At 43.0% G+C, this 23,692-nt stretch overlaps 2 protein-coding genes and 1 long non-coding RNA gene across 10 annotated transcripts in view; 1 reads left to right on the top strand and 2 right to left on the bottom strand.

The window, feature by feature from the left end:
• snrka (SNF related kinase a) overlaps nucleotides 1-16,986 on the bottom strand; it is a 63,330-nt gene extending 46,344 nt beyond the window's left edge. The window contains exons 1-3 of one of the 4 annotated variants that reach the window (XM_031812141.1): nucleotides 16,887-16,986; nucleotides 13,403-14,077; nucleotides 4,565-4,624 (exon numbers count right to left, since the gene is read on the bottom strand). In XM_031812141.1, the coding sequence (XP_031668001.1) occupies nucleotides 4,565-4,624; nucleotides 13,403-13,991 (649 nt within the window). In that variant the 5' untranslated portion in view covers nucleotides 13,992-14,077; nucleotides 16,887-16,986. Of the gene's footprint in view, nucleotides 1-4,564; nucleotides 4,625-13,402; nucleotides 14,078-15,397; nucleotides 15,862-16,886 lie in introns of those variants that run through there. The other 3 variants (XM_031812140.1, XM_031812139.1, XM_031812142.1) reach the window with 3 other exon arrangements.
• Nucleotides 16,987-17,207: 221 nt separating this feature from the next.
• LOC109905561 (chromatin target of PRMT1 protein) lies at nucleotides 17,208-23,165 on the top strand. Of its 5 annotated transcripts, none has more exons than XM_031812144.1 (10): nucleotides 17,208-17,386; nucleotides 17,686-17,770; nucleotides 18,670-18,817; nucleotides 19,488-19,659; nucleotides 19,745-19,885; nucleotides 19,966-21,432; nucleotides 21,522-21,562; nucleotides 21,661-21,746; nucleotides 21,842-21,921; nucleotides 22,025-22,902. In XM_031812144.1, exons 2-6 carry the CDS (start codon nucleotides 17,688-17,690, stop codon nucleotides 20,148-20,150), a joined length of 729 nt encoding a protein of 242 aa, XP_031668004.1. In that variant the 5' UTR covers nucleotides 17,208-17,386; nucleotides 17,686-17,687; the 3' UTR covers nucleotides 20,151-21,432; nucleotides 21,522-21,562; nucleotides 21,661-21,746; nucleotides 21,842-21,921; nucleotides 22,025-22,902. The 5 variants fall into 5 exon arrangements, with proteins under 5 accessions (XP_031668004.1, XP_020358600.1, XP_031668005.1 ...); XM_031812145.1 differs by having other exon boundaries at nucleotides 17,248-17,386; nucleotides 18,244-18,817; XM_020503001.2 differs by having other exon boundaries at nucleotides 17,248-17,386; nucleotides 17,675-17,770.
• A 79-nt stretch (nucleotides 23,166-23,244) lies between these two features.
• Nucleotides 23,245-23,692, bottom strand: part of LOC116359312 (uncharacterized) — a 2,265-nt gene continuing 1,817 nt past the window's right edge. The window contains exon 3 of the long non-coding RNA XR_004206672.1: nucleotides 23,245-23,591. This is a non-coding gene — a long non-coding RNA (uncharacterized LOC116359312). The remainder of the gene's footprint in view (nucleotides 23,592-23,692) is intronic.

Raw genomic sequence — 23,692 nt, 5'->3', positions numbered from 1 at the left:
TGGTAACAGCAGAGAATCCCCTCCTGGATCAAGAGCCTTGCTGTCTAATGTTTGTTTTGTGCAGCAAACTGAGAAGCATTTTTTTGTTACGTGTATAGTTTATGTCAGAAACTACTCAAATGTTCGCAATGCGCTGGTTAGCATTTAGTTAGTATTCTACATGGGATTTTACGTGTACTTGTTAGCATTGCTAACCTTCAGATTAGTATCAGTGGGATTTGAAAACAGCGCCCCTTGTGTTCAGTGGCGGTATTACTGAATAGGATACCAAATATCAGATTATGGCAGAGGTTGGAATGAAGGTATGACAATCTGGATACTGCCCAAGTGTAAGAAGCACACAGAAGACGTGAACAGCCATGACAGATCTTCTCTCCCCACCTCATCCTCTGTCAAGCAAGTCCAACCAACCAGGCCCATCACCAGAGTAGGAGCTGCAGCTCATGGACAGTGAGGTCAGTGAATCAAGCCTAGGGGCAACACTGACCAGTTACTGAGATTTACCGCCCAAAACAACTCCCTTTTCCTGGGATAAATAACAGGTGTACATAAGAGAAGTGTATATGAACAGCATGGTGTGAAATGGAACTGTTAAATGATATGCGGTGACTAAATGTGTCTTCTCTGCGGCCTCCGCATGATGACTCATCAACGCTCCGGATGGGGACAGACAGCCCGTCTCAGTATGGAGGGCAGTTCACAATGCATGTAGACCTCATCATGGTAACTTCTTTTGTCACAGGAAGGCCTACATTTGCTGCAGTATAGTCTATGCTACAGCAATGGAAAGACTGAATGAGCATCTAATTTACCCATCCAACTTTCAGGGGTCAACTTATTTTGTTGTTGTTGTAAAGATGATACTTTTTTAATTGCAGCTGCAGAGTTTTAAAAACAGCCTATCACTCGAATATTGTTGCTTTAAAATCAGTGCACACGCTAGCACTCTCTCACAGTCTCTCTCCCTGTTCAAATTGCATCCAAAATAGATAATCCTGTTCTAGATTGTCTAGATGTCCTGGCTTACCTATTTCAGGTAATAAATTCAATGCAGTATTAGGCTTATATTTAGCTCATTAATGATGGGTTATGCATAATAAGCTTCTAATTTATAGCCTTTGTCTGTTGCTCGCACAATACTCACGTACCTGGGCTCCCCTGGCCTTTCGCCTTAAAAACACTTTTTTCCCCATGCAGGAAAAACCAGACTAGAATAGCTTGCTGGACATATTTTTTTTTAGCATTTCTTATACCAATAGGCAATTGAAGGAAGAGGAACACAAGCTCGTTTGCTGAATGTTAAACACAGCATCAAATAGAACTCATGGGTAGTTTGAAAGAAGAGCGAACGCGCGATGGCGATAGGCTATAGCAGTTATTTATTCAGACCCATAACCATTCAATCTTCATGAAGAGACATAAAAGCCTTCTGCATCTAATACTAGTCCTGTGTTATACAAAGGATGTCATTAGAATGATGAAGAGAAGGACAACAAAGCGTATTTAATTGAACTGTTGAAACCAAGGAAGGAATGAAGCAACTCTAGAAAAAGAGACAGGCTAATAACAGGTATTATGCGTCAGCCTACAAATTATACAAATAGGCTCGATTATATTTCTAAATTAAAATCGAATTCACTAGCCTATACTTGTAACTTTGTAGGCCACATTGTGCTGTACCAGAACCGCATGTTCCTTTCTGCGTTATCATGGTTTGAACGATGTGCGTAATTCCAGTTCATAAAATACTGTACTCTATTGTAACTGTTCACACTAAAAAGATTGGCCTACTGGAGCTAGGTTCATTTATTATTTAACAGATCATATAGCTAGCTACATCTATAGGCTTTTATGTTTTTCTGTGGTGCAGTATAGATATCCAATACATACACGGCTCAAAAAAATAAAGGGAACACTAAAATAACACATCCTAGATCTGAATGAATGCAATATTCTTGTTAAATACTTTTTTCTTTACATAGTTGAATGTGCTGACGCCAAATCACACAAAAATGATCAATGGAAATCAAATGTATCAACCCATGGAGGTCTGGATTTGGAGTCACACTCAAAATTAAAGTGGAAAACCACACTACAGGCTGATCCAACTTTGATGTAATGTCCTAAAAACAAGTCAAAATGAGGCTCAGTAGTGTGTGTGGCCTCCACATGCCTGTATGACCTCCCTACAACGCCTGGGCATGCTCCTGATGAGGTGGCGGATGGTCTCCTGAGGGATCTCCTCCCAGACCTGGACTAAAGCATCCGCCAACTCCTGGACAGTCTGTGGTGCAACGTGGCGTTGGTGGATGGAGCGAGACATGATGTCCCAGATGTGCTCAATTGGATTCAGGTCTGGGGAACGGGCGGGTCAGTCCATAGCATCAATGCCTTCCTCTTGCAGGAACTGCTGACACACTCCAGCCACATGAGGTCTAGCATTGTCTTGCATTAGGAGGAACCCAGGGCCAACCGCACCAGCATATGGTTTCACAAGGGGTCTGAGGATCTCATCTCGGTACCTAATGGCAGTCAGGCTACCTCTGGCGAGCACATGGAGGGCTGTGCGGCTCCCCAAAGAAATGCCACCCCACACCATGACTGACCCACCGCCAAACCGGTCATGCTGGAGGATGTTGCAGGCAGCAGAACGTTCCCCACGGCGTCTCCAGACTGTCACGTCTGTCACATGTGCTCAGTGTGAACCTGCTTTCATCTGTGAAAAGCACAGGGTGCCAGTGGCGAATTTGCCAATCTTGGTGTTCTCTGGCAAATGCCAAACGTTCTGCACGGTGTTGGGCTGTAAGCACAACCCCCACATGTGGACGTCGGGCCCTCATACCACCCTCATGGAGTCTGTTTCTGACCGTTTGAGCAGACACATGCACATTTGTGGCCTGCTGGAGGTAATTTTGCAGGGCTCTGGCAGTGCTCCTCCTGCTCCTCCTTGCACAAAGGCGGAGGTAGCGGTCCTGCTGCTGGGTTGTTGCCTTCCTACGGCCTCCTCCACGTCTCCTGATGTACTGGCCTGTCTCCTGGTAGCACCTCCATGCTCTGGACACTACACTGACAGACACAGCAAACCTTCTTGCCACAGCTCGCATTGATGTGCCTTCCTGGATGAGCTGCACTACCTGAGCCACTTGTGTGGGTTGTAGACTCCGTCTCATGCTACCACTAGAGTGAAAGCACCGCCAGCATTCAAGTGACCAAAACATCAGCCAGGAAGCATAGGAACTGAGAAGTGGTCTGTGATTATCACATTATCACCTGCAGAACCACTCCTTTATTGGGGGTGTCTTGCTAATTGCCTATAATTTCCACCTGTTGTCTATTCCATTTGCACAACAGCATGTGAAATTTATTGTCAATCAGAGTTGCTTCCTAAGTGGACAGCTTGATTTCACAGAAGTGTGATTGACTTGGAGTTACATTGTGTTGTTTAAGTGTTCCCTTTATTTTTTTGAGCAGTGTATATGATATAGGCTAACAGTACAAACATTTGGGCTTTTTTGGGCTAAGGCTCATGAAAAAGTCTTTAATGTAGGGCTCAAAATGTATTTAATGTCGGGCTCATCAGGCTCCGGTAGCGTCAGGATTTCATTTTCGAACAATGCTCTAATCAAATGCAGACATAGGCCTATGTTTATTTTTTATTTAACCAGGTAGGCAAGTTGAGAACAAGTTCTCATTTACAATTGCGACCTGGCCAAGATAAAGCAAAGCAGTTAGACACATACAACAACAAGAGTTACACAGAGTAAAACAAACATACAGTCAATAATACAGTAGAAAAATAAGTCTATATACAATGTAAGCAAATGAGGTGAGAAGGGAGGTAAAGGCAAAAAATATATAAAAAAACCTTTATAATGCTATTGAATGACACTTCTGGTTTGGCCAGGAAATACCAGGTTAAATCAGGAGAATAAATCATTTATTCTCGGGATGGAACGCTTGTAAAACACTGACCCCCCAGACTGACTGAGGGCCAAGGAAGACCTCACCACGTCAGGGCACGTCAGTCGGTTTGACCTGAGGTCTGAGCCATTAGAACACATGCATCCCAAAACGGCACCCGATTCCCTATTAAGTGCACTATACAGGAAATATGGTGCCACACCATGGGAATCCGACTGTAAATAAGGTCTTCACAGGAGGAGACAGAGCACAAAATCTGCAATGCTCTTGTAGTGAGATGTGCAACAACTAGTTTTTAGAACAATCAGCAATAGCCAAATGAGAGCTTGCCAGAGAAAAAGCCAATGAAGACATATCGCATCACCCAGAATGTATAGACTCAAGCAGGAGCGATGAATACTACTAATATGCGTTTGTATTTGCCAAGAACCAAAGCATCAAATCATTACAGCTCTGAAGTTCACAAGCAATGTTATTCGATTCAAAATGTATTGGCTAGATATTTGAAGTCTGTATGGCAAGTGTGAATGTCTGACTGAAAACATTTAGGAGGCTGCTTTGAGCCACAGTTTGTTCTAGCTACGTTAACAAATCACACCACATGGTTTTCGCTAGACAGTATGGTATCGAGAATCCTCACAACCTTCATGTCCTTCTCTCATCCAGGGATGAATGGTATTCCCATCTTGGTACACAAGGGGAGCTAAAAACACAGAAAAAAAATCACACTGGTCATCTATTATAAGAATGCTAACAAATCTAGCATAAACTAATAGCAAATTTCAATAGAGGCTGATAGCTAAATATGCTAATGAGCAGAAAAGAAACTAAATGACAAAACAGGAAATCCAGCTCATAAAGTTATGCAAGTATAAGTTATGCAAGTATAAGAAGTGAATTTGGGCAGGGACTGTTTATACTTTGAGAACTTGCTACCAAACTCCTGTGCGTATCAGAGATTCTCTTCGAGATGATTCTAAACTGAAGACAGCTGTAACCATGTCTTATCTTATTGGGGATAGTCATATACTCTGTCTCATTCTGTAATGTGCCATGTATCTCAACTACACCAATTGTTTGAGTGTTAATTATTTTGTGACTAATAAATGAATTTAGTTGAATTGAGTAAACACATTCCTCGTTTAACAGGGTAATTCTTTGACTATATCATTTAGGTCTATTGGTAGTTGTTATATACACTATGCATAGCACATGCTTGGGTACCACCTTGACATCTCTGATCAGCTTGCCTCAATAAATAACACTAGAACACTGGTCACCAGGATTAGCTGTTTGTATCTAGTCTATTAATTAAATTGTATAAACGGTGCAAGTTAAACACATGCTGATTATAGTCATACTGAGAGGTGATGTAAGGCTTGCAACATTGACTAGATTCCTCCAGAGGCATACAGGGCATGTTGCATTTATTCACATAATATTGGGAGTCAGATTGATGAATGCAGTTTATTATTATATTCAACATAATGTCTGGAAAATGTACTCCTCTATAAATGGTGACCCCTCCGTTGATGGAGATTTCCACAGGCTTACAGCTGATTCAGCCAAACAAGGTCCTGAGGTGCCGTTGAGCGCATCAGGAGTTATATTGTGGTAGATTAGTGAACTAACAAACTGCTGCAGAAGGGCAGCTACCCAGGAGTTTAGCTTGGTATCCAAGCCTCTCTGGACAGGTTCACAAGAGTCCTTTTCAAACTGCATTGTTCTTAGCACCAGGCTATGTTATGACAAGACTGGTCCTGGGCTAGCTTAGCCTGTGTTCACACAAGCCTTTCTTAACCCTGGGCTAAGCTTTAGCCCTGGGCTAAGGATTCACACTTGTATTCCAAGCACGTACCAAATCTTGCCACTGTGCAGAGAATGCTGTGCATGAACGACAAACTTTTCTGATCCAGGCAAAATCACAGAATATTATCAGCATCATGGATATAGCCAATTTTAATGTAAATAAAAGCTCTGAAAACAGACACATTTAGCGTTTGCTGCCCTTCATTGTAGAGTTTGCAGCTTTAGGGTTTGCAGCTTTAGAGAAGATGTTAGCCAGTCTGCTGCATAGCAACCATTTTTGTTAGGCATAGCAACTAAATGTTTTTGCCCTGTTGAAAGTATTTGTTGTTTTTTGTCCTCAAATGGAAGGATGAAATTGTATGAATTTCCTTCTCAAAATAATATTCAGAACAGATTTCAGGCATATGTCAATTAAGTGACAGTGCAGCTTTGTGATTGGACAGTGAGGATTCTAGGCGTTGTTCTTGACCCCGTTTCATACTGGCTATTTTGGCACCGTGCTTCTGGGGCGAACCCTGAAAAGTCAGTGCTAACCCTGCTCCAGAGCAGAGCCAGCTAGTCCTAGGATAAGATTGGTGCTAGCCCACTTTAGAATGTGCAAGTGATCTCAGCCCCAGGTTAAAATCTCCCTGAGCCCAGGGAAGCTCTTAGCCCTGGGCTAAGGTGCAGTGTGAACAGAGGTACAACAGGGAGATGTGGCTGTGGACAAAAATGGAGTGAAAGTAGTGGGAGAACTAATTTCCTTGCTTTGACCAAGTTATGGTAGGACTCTTTGGTTAAAATAGATATTCAGTTGAGTGATTTACAGGTCAGTAGAACACACTGCCTGCTGCTATACCAGAATTAGGCCTACTGCTTTTGGTATGTCCTGAGAAATCTATTGCTTTACCAGTTGCACACAGGGATCGTAAAGCAAACCGGAGAACGCCATCGTGTTCATGAGAGTCATCTTTCCATAGTGGTCCCTGATAACACTTGTAGGCGAAGTCATGGTGACGTTGGCTAGCTAAGCGCATGTGCAGAAACATGTTATTGGGTCTAAAGGTCATCTCACACCGAACTGCGCACATGCACCCGTCAAATCAAAGGCAATCCTTTGCTATGAAGTTAATGAATATTAATCTCAGAGATCAAAGATGATATTTCAACAATATAATGTTGCAGGAATGCTAATCTTATGTTTCTAACTACAGAGATGATTTTAGAACAATCTGAACTGTTGACATGGCTTGCTGAAATGACATGGAACGACCCTGATATTATGGTCACTGCTATTGCAATGGCAAGGAGCAACGCTGTTCCTGATGGGAGATAAAGCCTGGTTTAGGAACAACGCATGCTACACTACATGACCAAAAGTATGCGGACACCTGCTCGTCGAACATCGCATTGCAAAACCGAGGGCATTAACATGGAGTTGGTCCCTCCTTTGATTCTATAACAGCCTCCACTCTTCTGGGAAGGCATTCCACTAGATGTTGGAACAGTGCTGCAGGGACTTGCTTCCATTCAGCCCCAAGAGCATTAGTGAGTTCAGGGAACTGATGTTCGGCGATTAAGCCTGGCTCGCAGTTGGCGTACCAATTCATCCTAAAGGTGTTCAATGGGGTTGAGGTCAGGGCTCTGTGCAGGCCAGTCAAGTTATTCCACGCCGATCTCAACAAACCATTTCTGTCTGAAACTCACTTTGTGAGATTTGTACATGTCATGCTGAAACAGGAAAGGATCTACCGAGGACAGATTTTTTTTTTTTCGCCCAACACTCAGCGGTCTCGTTCTGTAAGCTTGTTCGGCCTACCAATTCACGACTGAGACGCTGTTATGCATAGATATTTCCACTTCACAATAACATCTATTACAGTTGACCAGGGCAGCTCTAGCAGGGCATACATTTGACGAACTAACTTGTTGGAAAGGCGGCATCCTATGACGATGCCATGTTGAAAGTCACTGAGCTCTTCAGTAAGGCCCTTTTATGGCAAATGTTTGTCTATGGAGAGTGCATGGTTGTGTGCTCGGTTTTATACATCTGTCACTAACGGGTGTGGCTGAAATAGCCATATCCACAAATTTGAAGGGGTGTCCACTTACTTTTGTATATATTGTGTACTTCAGTCAATGTTAATGCATTAAAAGTTAATGCATCACAAGTTACTTGAAATAGGCAATTAATTAGTTTGGACATTTTTGTTTGGCATATGACAAGGAGTGGCAAGGAGTGGAATGACAGCAAACAGGTCTGGTATGCAGGCTGATAATACTACAGACACTGAGAGGAATGTCTTCATGTGAGACAGTGTAAAAAATTTAAAAAATAAAAATGTATTGGTTTCCCACTACAGAACGCCGAAGTAATAGCATACTCAGTGTAGGCTATAACATTCTGAATGCCCCCAACGTAAGGCTCATTTCACATTGCCCATGACACATCACACAGTGCTAAACACAGATTCAACAGAAGGTTCATCTGGAGGTCAAATGTGGGATTCACCACTGATGGGAAAAAAAATCCATGGAAGCAGACGGACAGGTGAAGATTGGAAAGGGTTGCTGCCGTCGTTCTTCAACGTGTGCCTCGTTCTTCAACGTGTGCCTCGTTCTTCAACGTGTGCTTCCCAAATGGAACCCTATTCTCTTGAATAGTGCACTACTTATGACCAGAATCCTATGGGTCATGGTCAAAAGTAGTGCACTAAATAGGGAATAGGGTGCCATTTGGGATGCACATAGTCATTCCCCGTCATTTCGCTCAGGTCAGTGAAAATAATAATTACTGTTAATCATCTGTATCCCTCCATCCCTCACTCTTCCCCTCCCCCCTCCCACCTCCCTGTGCAATCAGTGTGGAACTGGTTCACTCAGTCAGCTGGGTATTCTTCTGGTCACACCAGGACAGCCTTCTTCCTCAGTTAATAACACAGAGCGAGAGAGAGGGTCATTTTCAACACTATAAACTGAAATGTGTTTCATTAGCGAGAATCATTCATGTATGAAAATATGGAAGAGCTGGGAATCATGATGTAAGGTCAGTTGTGATTAGTGATGGGGAAATGGATCCAGTTACATATCGAAATATTACAAATGGACAATACTATGTCATCAATACTTTGACTTACAACTATCCATTTGTAGAATAAAAAATATATAAATCATAAATCCATCTTTTTAAAGTGAGCCAACATCTTTTCAGCACTTTCATTTCCATGACTTTTCTCATGCTCTCGGCTTAGACAAATAGTGAGCAATATGTCTGGAATATCAAATCATAAATATATATATATATATTAAAAGCAGTATTGAATCGCAATACATATAGAACTGTGAGAGTCGCAATAAATATCGTATCGCCACCGAAGTATCTTGACAGTACCGTTATGTCCCTGGCAATTCCCAGCCCTCGTCCTGATTGAATCATAGTAGTAATACATTGCATTTTAATACGTAGGCTATAATATAATAAAAGTGGTGATGACTTCATTTAATGAGGCTATTCATTGAGTAGCTATGTGGTTGGTACAGTAGACACAGGGCCCAAAGTAGAAAGGCTGAACTTTTGGAAAAAGTCCCACACCTGTATTAATAGCAGAAGTGTCACATCCATAGCGGCAGGCAATGTGAACCTGAGCTGTCAAGTGGAGCTGCCTGCTGAACGGATCACGGGGAGAGAGAAGCTGGGAACATCCACAGCGGCAGGCAATGTGAACCTGAGCTGTCAAGTGGAGCTGCCTGCTGAACGGATCACGGGGAGAGAGAAGCTGGGAACATTCACAGCGGCAGGCAATGTGAACCTGAGCTGTCAAGTGGAGCTGCCTGCTGAACGGATCACAGGGAGAGAGAAGCTGGGAACATTCACAGCGGCAGGCAATGTGAACCTGAGCTGTCAAGTGGAGCTGCCTGCTGAACGGATCACAGGGAGAGAGAAGCTGGGAACATCCACAGCGGCAGGCAATGTGAACCTGAGCTGTCAAGTGGAGCTGCCTGCTGAATGGATCACAGGGAGAGAGAAGCTGGGAACATTCACACCGGCCGGCGTTCAACAGTAACACTACACACACACACACACACAAAAAGAGAGAGAGCGATCAAAGAGCTCTGTTCTTTCTGAGTTCTGGCATGGCTGCTCTCTGACCAATAGAGTTTTGTAGATGGCTGGTCTGGTGGCTGGTCAGTTCTAGGTCTATATCCATCAAGCCATGACATGTGTACAGTACAACCTGCCAACTTGGCCACACAGACAGGCAGAATGGAGAGAGGGGTTGCTGCTCAGGGTCTCAGAGAGAAAGGTTACTGTTAAGGTTTTAGGAGGTGAGAAATACCATTGAACCTGAGACACTGACATAAATCAAGGCTCTACTTAGATCCAAGGGGCCAAAGCAAAGCGGGTACAGACCCACGGACCTGAAAATAGCTTGTATGAAGGGTAAGTCACTTGTATGACTTGACGCAGTGGTAACTGGGAAGCTCAGTGTCAAGAACCTATTGACACACCTTCGTCTCGTTCTATACTGCTGGGCTTTCCAGATCATCCTGAGCAGAGCTGCTAGAATAGACCAGACCTAAAAGTTTCTCACAGCATTAGTGGAACCTGCATTAATGGGATTAGAACAGGCTGAAAACATGCTGAGTGTGCGTCAGGGAGGGACCATAAACATTCTGATTATCACTCACACGATTTGTCCCTCTTCAGCCATAAAATGAAACAAGCCTGTTCCTCCACTTCACTGTAACTGGGCTCTGCACATTCATTGCATAGTAAGCATTCTCACAACATTTAGCGCATTTTTCAGGAGACAATATTTGCAGTGTGTTGCCTTTCAAAGAGAGGTTGAATAAAAATACTCTCAGCTGATAGTCACAGTAAATGTATTTAATTTTCTTTTCTTTCAACATTTTTATGCAACAGGTTATTTCTGAGGAACATTGTCTAACCATGAGTGAGTGGTACAAGGTCACCAACACCAGTCAGGTTAGCTTGTTCCAAATCCCACCCTACTATAGCCCCTACCATGTGGTATCATCCTCAGACTGGGCCTCCCTGACACCTCCAGCATCACAGCCCATACAATACCCTATTCTGTCAGACTGACCTAATCCTCCTAGACACCTCCAGCACCCTGTTCTGTCAGACTGACCTAATCCTCCTAGACACCTCCAGCACCCTGTTCTGTCAGACTGACCTAATCCTCCTAGACACCTCCAGCACCCTATTCTGTCAGACTGACCTAATCCTCCTAGACACCTCCAGCACCCTGTTCTGTCAGACTGACCTAATCCTCCTAGACACCCCCAGCACCCTGTTCTCTCGTTACATAGGAACAAACATGGCGTGACAACAAACAGCCACAGGGCTGGCAGTAGACTGTAGTGTGTCTCTCTCTCATTGGTCACATTCCAAGAAAAGTGATCATCATAACATACACCCACATGCCCAACAGTTTCCTCTCTTTTTGTACAATGACTCTTGCTCATTCACATTCCTGGCCTCATGCTACCTCTGGTGTTCTCTGAGCAGTTACAGAAACATCTGCTGCACACTGGCTGCGTCTCAAACAGCAACCTGTTCCCTATGTTGTGCATAGAGCCCTATGGGATTCTGATCAAAAGTAGTGCACAATATAGGGAATAGGATGCCATTTAGGATGCTCACTCTGCCTGGCCCTCCGTCACCAATCATAGGCGATGGAGGGCGAGGGGGTGAGAGAAGAGATGATAATTTTTTTTGACAGGCTCTCTCCCAGGAGTTCTGACTAATTGTCCCCAGACAAGAGTCACCAAAACGTAACAGTATGCAAGCCAAGAGCCCTGAGACAGCGGAGCAGAGCCCTGAGACAGCAGAGCAGAGCCCTGAGACAGCAGAGCAGAGCCCTGAGACAGCAGAGCAGAGCCCTGAGACAGCGGAGCAGAGCCCTGAGACAGCAGAGCAGAGCCCTGAGACAGCAGAGCAGAGCCCTGAGACAGCAGAGCAGAGCCCTGAGACAGCAGAGCAGAGCCCTGAGACAGCAGAGCAGAGCCCTGACAGCAGAGCAGAGCCCTGAGACAGCAGAGCAGAGCCCTGAGACAGCAGAGCAGAATCCTGGATCATAGGTAAGCTCTACTCTCTCACACTTACACTCGGAGTGCTCATCCATCCCACCAGTCCAGGGCCAGGCAACACTGCTGCTGGCTCAATGTTTGTTCAGTGAGGGTGAATTGATGGATTAGAGGCAGTGAGATGGCCTGTGACACAGCTCTGGACAGAGAGGCTGCAGGATGGAATATTGATTTGGCAGGGCTATGCTGGAAACCATATCAATTGTGTGCGAGGCTTCCACTGGCTATCATGTAGAAATGTATTTTAAATCAACCCCACAATGTCAATAGTAAAATATTTAATCAGGGCTTCAGCACTAGATGTTCAGTACAAACAAAGGATGGATTAACTGTTCTGCCTAGAGCCGGCGATTGTAACCGGTCTGCAATTAACAGCAGTCAGCCTTCTCTCTTCTCCTCTCTGGAGACCTTCATCTGATGCACAACCATGACAATTACAACACAACACAGGCTGCACACAGCCCCAGACCTATTACTGTAAGATGCTCTGTCATTCTTTGCAAATAAACAGTGTGTGTATGTGAGAGAGAGTGACCACAGTTTCCTCAGGTCACAGTTACACCCTACAAGTGTGACAGGCATAGTCAAATAGGGGAAGCAATAATGGCTAACACAAATGCTTATGGAAAGACATTATCATGCCTAGGGCCTATATTTAGAGATGTGCGTGCTTATAATATTGGAGTATTGCAGACTCTCCTTTCAAATGTCTGGGACAGTGAAATGTTAAAGAAATAGGTTGTATCATAGAATAGAAGTAATCAACTTACAAATAATCTGATATGTAAATGCCTGGTTTGGCACACAGGAGGTTATTGGAGAAGTCAGTGCTGCTGCTGTATGCACTACAGTCAGTCAGTCCACACAGGAAATCAATGAGCCAGTTAATTAAGTGCAATGAAACACTCTAGGCACCAACACCAGGAGAACTGGCCTTGTGTATCATAGCAACACATAGCAGTAACTTGCTTCCCTAGCTACAACATAACCTTGCACTTATAAAATTGCATGTTCAAAACCAGACTAAACCGTCATACATACATATAAGTAATCATTTCTAGGCTACAGTAAGGCAATGTCAAAGGTCAGCATACAACTCAATTTTTTTAAGACTCTGCGATCCTTAGCCCTCAAGTCCATGCAACAATCTCACAGAATCACCATGGCCCCATTACACAGGGTTGTGAGCTTGCTGATATGAGGCCATTACCTTGAAGGGGTTTCAACACATGCCTATTAGACTAAGTGCCAAAGATTACAGCCAGCCCAGGTCAATACAATCAAACTATGACTCTAAGAGATAGGCTATCTGGGGCAACAGATAGCCTAGTGGTTAGAGCGTTGGGCCAGTAACCAAAAGGTTGCTAGATTGAATCCCTAAGTTGACAAGGTAAAAATCTGTCATTGTACCCCTGAACAAGGCAGTTAACCCAATGTTCTTAGGCAGTCATTGTAAATAAGAATTTGTTCTTAACTGACTTGACTAGTTAAATAAAGGTTAAATAAAATAAAAAATCTATGCAAGACAGCGTCAAATGTCATCCATCTAATGTATCCAGGCCTACAAGCTTAGATGTCTTACCTACGGCCGGAGCATCGTACTCATCTCCCAGCAGGATCTCTGGGGCAGAGTAGGCCAGCGAGCCACAGCTAGTGGTGAGCTTCTTCCCTGGCTGAAACTTGTTGCTGAAGCCAAAGTCAGTGAGCTTCACCACTCCCTGCTTCTCAAAGAACACCACATTCTCCGGCTTGAGGTCACGGTGCACCACATGCAGCCGGTGGCAGTAGGAGATGGCATGGACGATCTGGGCAAAGTACTTCTTGGCCAGCTCCTCGCTGAGGCCCTCCTCGTGCTTCATGATGTAATCGAACATGTCTCCTCCGTCGCCCAGCTCCAGGATCAGGTAGAGCTTGGTCTGCGTGTCGATGACTTCGTAGAGCCGGACAATGTTGGGGTGCTGTACCAGCTTCATACAACGCACTTCCTGGAACAGGTGACCCGTGGCAACCGTGTCCAACTTGGTCTTGTCGATGACCTTGACCGCCACCTTCTCCCCCGTGAAGACGTGGCGCGCCAGTTTGACCACGGCGAAGTGGCCCCGGCCCAGCGTCTTATCCAGGTCATAGAGCCCTGCAATCTTGCCATCATACCCTCGCTTGAAGCCTGCCATGGCTGGGGATGGGTTTTAAGCAGTCTCGTGGGTCCACTTTACTTCAGCACGTTGGATGTTAATTTCGTGCCCATGATGTCCACTTCCTAAGAGTAACAATGAGAGAAAATTACATCAGAATTCAACAGAACAAATCTTCACTTAAAAGTGACTTGAAGGAAATGAGGCCTACCGCCTGACTCAAACCTTCATTGCGGAACATCTCACAGATTTGTACTGGGTTGTGATCATTACTTCAAACAGTTGACAAACATTCTGTTTTGCAACAGAAATGACCATTTCTATTGGGAAGGTTCAGCAAACAGTTAGGGCCCTACCTGTCCAGTAGAAACGCTAGTTTTCATTGCAAAACAGAACGTTTTGCGACTGTTTGGAGTAATGATTACAGCCCTGAGTTTCTGTTGTTCAACAAAAACAAAGCCAAGGGTCTAGCAGTGAAGCTCGTAAATACATGAAGAAAAACACCAAATCAACTTACAAAAGGGTTGATTTAATATATGTAACGTTTAGCCTTACAGACCCACTGAGTTTCAAAGTTGCAAGGAATTTGGACTGACAGGAGAATTGTGTTGAGCTTATTTGCAGGTTCAACTGGTAGGATTTAGTTAATGTAGACATTAACCCCACGTGGGTTATTAGTCAAAGACGTTCCATCATTCATAATCAATGGACGCTATGAGTATTTCCTTCTTGAAAATGTAGCCATAACATGCACCACATATTACTAAATACCTAGCTAGCTACAATGACAATGTAGCTATGAATTGAAGCCAATACTGTACTACTAATGCATGCATACAGGGAACATGACTACTAGTTACATATAGGAAAGAATTTAGTGATGTAACATTATTTTAACTACCACACAATTGCTAAATGGGATCAGGTCAGGTGATTTGGTTGTCATGACAAGATACAGTACAGTAGCTAGCTCACTAACTTAGCTAGCTAGTTAGCCAATTTCAAGTGGCTAAAAGTTAGTTAACTAGCTATTTGACATGATTATACTTGGCTAGCTAATGTTTAAGTTAGTTAGTCCATGAAAGCAGTTGGCTAGTTAGCTAACGCGTAAGCTTCCATCACATGAGACAGAGAAACAGCTTGATAGGCCTGTGTTAGCTACGTTACCGTACTAGTGCCTCGTTCATTCACCGAGTAACGCGTTAGCTATCTAACAACAGTAGCTAGCAAACGTTAGTTACTTAACTAGCTAGGTATTACTGGGTAACAACATTTTGACGTTGGATAAACTCATCTTGCGGCGCCGATGTAATTGTAATTTCCTCAAATAATTGTATGAACGAACGTTGGTTAACGTGAGTTTAGCTAACGTAACCTCAAATATACTGATAACTAACTAACCCTAGCTACAAGCTAGCAAGCTAACAACGGCTGGTCGGACTTACCACTCTCTCTCCAGTAAACATCAAGCCGAAATCTTCAGCTAGCTAGTACACTGGATGATAAATAATGTCCTTCGTTCTACCCCCGATAAAGTTTATTATTAGCCTAATTTTATCCTCCTCTGTTGCGATTACCAATGACACTTACACGGTGCCTATGCCCAAACCTCATCAGTGAAACAAGGCATTGCAACGTTCCTGGGATTGAATTGCATCTCTCGTCGAATCATTCTCCTCCCAGAAACGGTTGCGGCGGCGCCGTAAGTGTGTTGGGCGCATAGAGATAGATGGAAGACTAATGTTTGTATCTGTGCCATTGTAGGGTATGTGACAGCATGGGCAGCACCATTGAGACTCTCTCCATTTTAAAGTAGTCAGTTTCTTCTTCACGATTGACTGATCCCTCCTGGTAACCCTGTTGGAATCATGTCCATGAAGTTAGAACTCCCACCCAGTAGACTACATTAAAGTGGTGGAAGCCCTCAATGGCGCTGCCCATGCTAATAAAGCATTTTGGCCACTTCTAGGCCTCTATCATTCTCTATGGTTGGGCATCAACCGCATTAATTTCTGACGTCAATGAAACGTAGCTAGCTGGAAATAATCCCACAATGGTCCATACCAATGAAGAGGTCCGCAATAATAAGTGTATTTCACCAAGGCAATATGTGAAATAATACACATTAGTAGTTAAACACATCAATACTGACGCAATAATGGACCTCAAATGTCATGAAAATAACCAGGAAAAAAAGCACAACAGCCAACATCATCATGAGGCTGTATGTATGGCTTGGATATTCTGCCCTTGTTATAGCTAGCTATAGTCCAAAACAAGCATGCATACAAACATACACATCTAATACACATCGTATGACCATTGTCTTGTGCATTTCTTGATCAGTGACATTTCTGCAAAAGAAATCTGACAATACCGCAAATAACGGTAGATTTCCATGACTGTTAAATATGAGACTGTGTTGCCCTCTAGTGGCTGACAGTTTTTTACTGTAACGTATTATTTTTGGTAGGCTACACAAAAGCCAGTTAGGCTTTGCATAGAATAGTATATTGTCACTTTTTTCTCATTAGTATATATAAAAAATCCACAGCTTGTGTTTTATAGACTAATGGTGTTTTAGATAATCTGCTCTCTACACAAAGTGGATGATTTGTTTCAAGTATGTGTTGCATTTACCTTATGGGAACTCAGAAGGGTAGTGTTGAATTTACAATAAATACACCAGGCTAGAATATTAAGATCGCAGTAGGTGGATAGTTTATCAGGTACTTTACCAGGAAAGGGGGTGTTTCTTGTAAATTGTACCTCTTGTCTCTCCCAGCTAGGCTATTCGGGCACACACTACTACATTGATTGAATTTGAGTCACAAATGGCTCTCTGGTTAAAAAAAGTGCACTAAATAGGGAACGGAGTCGCTCCATTACCATACTCTCTGGACACCTCTACCCGATAGCATAATACATCCGTACCTTCTGCACATGTGATACTTTACACACACATGTTTGTACATAGCTCCGGTAGCTCCATTGCTGCTTAGCCCTCTGTTCCTCAATTCCACTGTCATGCAGCAAAATATATGGGTACCGTTTTGAAATCTTACTTGGCCAGTGTCTTACACTTTTTTTCTTCTTTTTTTTACCGACTTTTCAAAAAGTGATTGTGTATTTGGGGTCTTAGTCAAATTAATTATCTATATACTGCAAAAATGCAACTTTTCATCCGTTCTTGATTTGTAAACGTTCATTTGTAGTTTTCCGCATGTGTTCGAATCAATGTGCGAGTTTGATTGAATTCTTGCGTCTATATTTTGGGCGGTAACTACGTTATGAAATTTAAGGCTTTCCTTAGTTGAGAATAACTTTTTTTTTAATGGTGTGCAGGTGCATCTTTGGTGTGGACAGTCAAGAGGGGGAGGCTAACCACATTTTTTGCTAGCATCTTCCCCATCTGCCAGTGCTGTTCTTTTAAAGTGAGTAAGACTAACGTTAGCGTGGTCAACTTGATTAAAAGCTAGTTAGTAGGTTTATCTAGTTTGAGGTTTTGCTACCATCTCACATGGCAGCAAATTAGCAAAAGTTTACCGACCAAGCCAGCATGTCAAACGAATGAACAACTAGTTAGTAGCTAGTAAATTTGTTTGAAACTTGTTACAAGGTAGTTTCCTATCTTAACATTAGGTCATTCTTAGATTGTCACTATAACTACCAACTAAAGTTATGCTTTTGTTCCATTGCAATATATCCGTCTCCCTATTGAGTGTCTCCACAGGAATGTTTCAGCAAACAGACGCAATGACTTCACCAACAGAGAAAATCGTGCTGAAAAGCACCTCAACAGTTTCCCTCAACGATCGGTGAGACAACCATTAGCCAGTGGTGATGAGTTTGCAGAGGCCACCTCCTGTACTCCATATCTTGCTCATTGCAAACCCTGTTATGACTGTGTCTTTTCTCTTATCAGTCTTTCTTCCCCCTTGATACAACATCCAGAGTCCAAGGCCAAACTGGTCTGCTTGCTAGACTACTAGCTACAGCTGGATAATTGGGGGACTTCACCCATGTACACATGTGCATTGTATAGGGAAGGCCTGATTGGTGTCAGTTTTGCCCCAGCTAACACACCTGACTTCAATAATCACCTAATCGTGGTCTTCAGTTTAGAATGACATTTGATTTAATCAGCTGTGTTTGCTAGGGATGGAGAAAGTGTGACACCAATCAGACCCTGGACTGGAGTTGCCCACCCCTGGTATAGGCAGTAAGGGCAGGGGAACGCAACTACATGGATACAGTAGTATGCTAAGCAGTATGTTCTTAATTAACACAGGAGTCTGCTGATGGGAGGACGGCTCATAACAATGACTGGAACGGAGCGAATGGCATCAAATGCCTTGAAACCAGGTGTTTGCTGTATTTAGTAACATTTCACTAATGTCACTCCAGTCATTACCATAAGCCCGCTCTCCCCAATTACACCGCCACCAGCCTCCTGTGGTTCTTAAACCCTCCCATCTCCTATCCTATATCACCATATTCAACTGAGGGCCAAGTGTCTGCAGGTTCACTCCCATGTACTTGATCAAGTAAAGTCACTGATCATTTAGAAACTCTCCTCACCTGGTTGTCTAGGTCTTAATTGGACATATTCCAAAGGTAAGGTACAAACCAGCTGACACTCGGCCCTCCATGGAATGAGTTTGACACCCCTGCCCCATTCTGTCCTCCTTTATCCCTCAACCCCTGCTCCTCCAAGCTTCACCACCATGCTGAACAACAAGCAGCTGGAGCCAGTGGCTGTACGAGTCAACATGCAGCAGCAGCAAGTGGCCAGTGTCCGCAACAGGAGACTGGCTCTGCAGATGGAGAACAGGACCTCTGTGCAGGCTGCCCTGCAGCCCAAGGTGAGGGACCTAACCATCCACTTTTCAACCTCTCTAGGTTGGTTAGTTAAGTGTCACTAGTCCAGGGCTGCATTCAGTTCAGTGCAACATTCCATGACAGTTTGTACTGAAGGGCAGGTTTCCCCAAAATGGTGTGCACCACTTTGGTGGGTGTGGCATGATCAATATGGGTGTGGTCATTTTGAAATTACAAAACGTGTGCAGCATAGACCATACCATCTGACCATACAATTTGATTAGATTGTATCAGTCACATGCGCTGAATACAACTGGTGTAGACCTTACAGTGAAATGTAAATAAAAGTAACAAGTAATTAAAGAGCAGCAGTAAAATAACAATAGACTATATACAGGGGGGGGTACCGGTTAATTGAGGTAATATGTACATGTCTGTAGAGTTATCTCCCTCTGCGCCACCATAATCGCACTGTTCTTCAACTTGTCATTTCCATTGAATTAAAAGCTGACGCACCCCAGATCAGAACTACCCCAGTATCACTATTTATTTTCCTTTTTCATCAGAGACATTAAGAAGTGGACTAGATTAGAAGCGAATTTTGAAACCAAGGGAGCCACCTCTTGGGCATGTCATGTCTTGACTTTTCAGTTCATCTATTGAATTGAAATGGAATACACCCAAACTCTGTTGGTACGTTCCAATGTCCCACAGAGCCTGAAGCAGCGCCTGGAGAAGGGCGATGTCCTGGCAAGGCTAGGTCGGCCCATGGGGACCCTGATGCGGGGGGCCACCAGAAGCCAAGGGTTTGCTGTAAGGGGACTGCGAGGAATGCATCGCGGAGGTTTCGGAGTGTGTGGAAACAACAGAAGGGGCTTTTTTAGAGGTGGCTATGCTTTGAGGTGGGTGTACTGTTTTTCAACTGTAGCACAGTTGTAGCCAGTTTAACTTTGTATCCCTCTCTCGTTCAGGTGTGAATCCGATGCGTGCCCAGGGAGGGGTGACTAAGCTTAGGTTTCGTCAGGGCTTGAGGTTGCAAGGTGGCCAGCTGAACGATGCTGGAGTGCTGGTTAGCTGCGGAGCCAGGAATGAACTGGGCCTGAGAGGAAGAGGTGAGAGTACTCTCTTAACTGTGTGTACTCTGCCCTCCCTTCTCCCACTGCCCTCGCTCATATCTTGTCATCCCTACCAGGCAGAGGAGCGGGTCTGGGCCTGCGGGGCCGGGGATGGTTCCGAGACATGGGCAAACCTGAAAAAATCCCCACCAAAGAGGAGCTGGACAACCAACTAGACAACTACATGTCAATGACCAAGAGCCACCTAGACGCAGAGCTGGATTCCTACATGGCCATGGCAGGCTCCGACTACATGGAGTAGAACCCTGCTGGAAGACGGGTAGGCAGCATCAACAAATGCACTGAGGCTGTCCAGGGGTGATTCATTAGTAGAACTACCCCTCACTGGAAACAGATGAATGTGACAACCAGGGTCTCTGGCGTACTCAGATCTATTGTTAGAAGCACTATTTGTGAACAAATATGTGGTGGTACACACACAAGCCCAGAAGCCTGTGTTATGTGGCTGAATTGGAGCTTTCTAGAGTCATACTTGAACTGTTATGTTCTTTTCATCATTTATTCATTTATAAGCTTAGCTCAGTGCTGAGCAGGGTGGGCTAAAACCTTGCCTAAGAAAGAAGTATGAAGGTCTGCAGGACTTGTCTAAGAAAATAATTACTTGTTCAGTAAAATCACAAGCCAACCAATTCTCTTTGCTCAGGTACATTGTGGGTTTGTCCAAGACATTTCACACTATAGATGTCATGTGTTTGCTACAATGTTATGTTACTTTCAAAACTGAGTTAATTTTTATTTATTTTGTGTCATTTATTTGTGACAGACTGTATTGTATGTACCTCAGCTAGCCAGGTTTGGCTGCATTGTGGATTTATATAGAAATGTTGATTTTAGTTTTGCTGAGAGAAATTGCCACCATTTGTAGTAAGAGGACTAGTTATCCAACCAGTTCCTGTCAGAGCATGTTTTTTTGAGAATGAATGGCCCAACTGTTACAAATATTCTTAAGCGTTTTGATATGCTCAACATTGTTTTAATAAAAATATTTAAAGCTGTTGCTACCCAATGATATAAACATTATCATGACATGTCTAGAAACATGGCGGCAGTTCATTATTGACCTTCAGTATAAATGTAATTGTCACTCACAGCATAGATATGAGCCAGAAAGTTACCTACGAATTTAAATGCCTTGTCACCGCTAGGGCTGGGGAGAGCACTTCAAGCATGTTACTCAGGTCAGGTGACATGGGGAGGAACTTCGAGGATTCAAGATGGCTACAATTCTGCCAAGACAAAACATTTTCTAATGGAATAACTAACATTTAAAGATGCTTACAGTGACACTTGAGTATTCCGTAGTGGGTTAGCTGCTGTAAATATACTTCTGGAACTCAACCGATAACTAACCTTAGCTAATATGTAGCTAGCTAGAAGCCAAACGTTACAGAAGCTACGTTATTTAGCCGTCTCATTAGAAGTTACTGACAGTCTAGAGTTCGTGCCCCCCTTACCAGCACAATGAGCGATTCCCGAATGTTCTCGATCTTAACACTGTTCCTGGTAGTACCTGCGTCAATTAGGTGAGTGTGCTATGTCACTGACTGAGCTGTCGTCAAACCTCTGACTTTTGTGAATGTGTAAACCAAACAATTCTATAATTTTCTTCTAGTGTCCATGGTGCCATTTCAGGAGAGGAGTACTCTACTACAGGTAGACCCTAGCTAGTTAAATAACACTTAAATACAGATCGGGTAGCTGTAGACCCTAAAATTTAAATTTCTAGCTATTGTAATCTCTTTATTTTGTAGCGATAAGCACAACATCCCTTCATTGCTGGCAAGAGGATGAGTTTTCGATTTTGACAGAGTGTGCAAGGTGCAACCCCTTTCAGATGGTGAGGGTTAAAATAAATCCTATTTTCTTGAACACCGTAATACTGATCAATAACATCTTAATTATGGCATCCCCTCACGTGTCTGTCTCCTCTAGAAATCATGGGCACCTTGCGCCCGAACTGGATTCATAGAAAAGATCAACTGTGCAAAAACCAACCAAGTTGAATACAAGAGGTAGCCTACCTCCTTTTTTGTAGATTTTTATTATAGTATTTTCCTAAATTGATGCAACCGCCAATTCAGGTCCCACTACAATTCTATCTTTCTCTTTTCTCAGCTGCCGTTCCTCTTGGATTGATGAGCGCCTATTCTGGAGGTTTGAGGGGATCATGATGTGCCTGATGGTAGTCTTGGTCCTGGTGGTTATAGCTCGTCAGAGAACCCTGGACCACCTGGCTTCTGAAAAGGTCCGCAGGCAGATCCTGTCCATATAGAGACTGGGTGCTGTTGTCCGGCGCTTGACCAATCAAATGTTTGAAGGACTTGAATGGCAGAACTTGCACATTGGTATCTCTTTTGGGATCACTATTTCCATTTTGATCCCATGTTTTGTTGTGGCCTTATTTGTGAAATGTCTATGTGTAAGTATGACCCATACACTGCACAATAGTTATTGGTTTGAACTAATCTTACAATATGTTCCAAGTCATTACTGTAGTATAGTTAATAATATTGCAGCACAGCATGTCTTTATGTTGTTGTCATAGTTGATATATTTTCTGTGTCTGTGATTAGAGTATAGTCCTGCCTAACTATTCCATGTGTCCGTTTTGGGGATTTGAACATGTCAACTTGGTCTCACTTCCTGACATTGTCTCACATTGTCTGCATTGTCACCATAATAACGGAGTTGGTCCAGCCAGAGAGACGAATACTACAAATATCTAGGCCTATGTGTTATTTTTGAATATGTACCCTATTTTCCTTTAAAGATTGATTTCTGAAAAATGGGTATTACCAGCTACATTTAATGCGCTACGATATATTATATTTTTTGTTCTGTGATCAATGTATTTACCAATGATTGGCCAATCACGTTTGTGTGAAATTCAGGTCTGTCTAAACTATACATATCTATTTATTTATGGTGTTGTTTGACAAGCGTTTCCTTTTGGTTACACACTAGCTTAATAAAGAGCAGTGACACTATCAAGAGCAGTGTGCTGGTTTCTTCGTTTTTCTGATCTTATTCATCTGTTACCAGGCACCTGCAACAAAGATAGCTCAGATGTGTAGTGCCTTTTCAATTTTGGTTACACACTATTTGTAAAACCATGTTTCCTCTGATTTCTTACAGTATTTATGTATTTTACAGCACAGTTAACACAATTCCTAATGATTACATTGCTGTAAGTGTGTAGCAAATTGTACAGTTTATTGCACTTTCTATTTATGACCAATAAAAATAAACTGTTAGGGTATGTGCACAATGTAGTTTTTTGTTAGTAAATATAGTTCTGCTTTTCTTCTGCTTAAGTTGTGAAAGGAATTGAACAGTTTATTAATCAACATTTTTATTTAAAAAAGAGCCCCTCTTTTTCATAATTACAGAGCTTACCTTCATATCTGTGCTGAATGCACAACAACCAGAATGGTAGAATGAGAGGCAAATCAAAGAACACATGGATGGAACAGGTCAGAAGAAGGATATATATTAGAAGTTAGCGAAGCGAAATTTCAAAATCCTACTATATTTCAGACAGAAATAAATGAAGTAATACCATAACAAAAATAAATCACAAACACTTGAGGAAGAAGAGGTTGCACTTTGATCCTCTTGGACAGTCACATAGTTGGCCGTACCGTGGTCCCTTTTTCACTGTGCAGTAGTCACCGACAATACACTGGAAAGAAAATAGAACAAAAATGTTATGGTAGAATTTTCCAAATGAGATATTCACAAGGAAGGAAAAGTTGACAGTACCTTTTAAGTACCTTGACCACT

The sequence above is a fragment of the Oncorhynchus kisutch genome, unplaced genomic scaffold (assembly GCF_002021735.2).
Source record: "Oncorhynchus kisutch isolate 150728-3 unplaced genomic scaffold, Okis_V2 Okis02a-Okis13b_hom, whole genome shotgun sequence".
Classification (NCBI taxonomy): domain Eukaryota; kingdom Metazoa; phylum Chordata; class Actinopteri; order Salmoniformes; family Salmonidae; genus Oncorhynchus; species Oncorhynchus kisutch.
This window is presented reverse-complemented; position numbering and strand designations above follow the sequence as displayed.

Coding starts and splice junctions, on each gene's coding strand:
- LOC109905561 (XM_020503011.2), top strand. CDS start 17,688: ATGTTTCAGCAAACAGACGCAATGACTTCACCAACAGAGAAAATCGTG. Junction 18,818..19,487: donor AGGCTGCCCTGCAGCCCAAG/GTGAGGGACCTA, acceptor AATGTCCCACAG/AGCCTGAAGCAGCGCCTGGA. Junction 19,660..19,744: donor CAGAAGGGGCTTTTTTAGAG/GTGGCTATGCTT, acceptor TCTCTCGTTCAG/GTGTGAATCCGATGCGTGCC.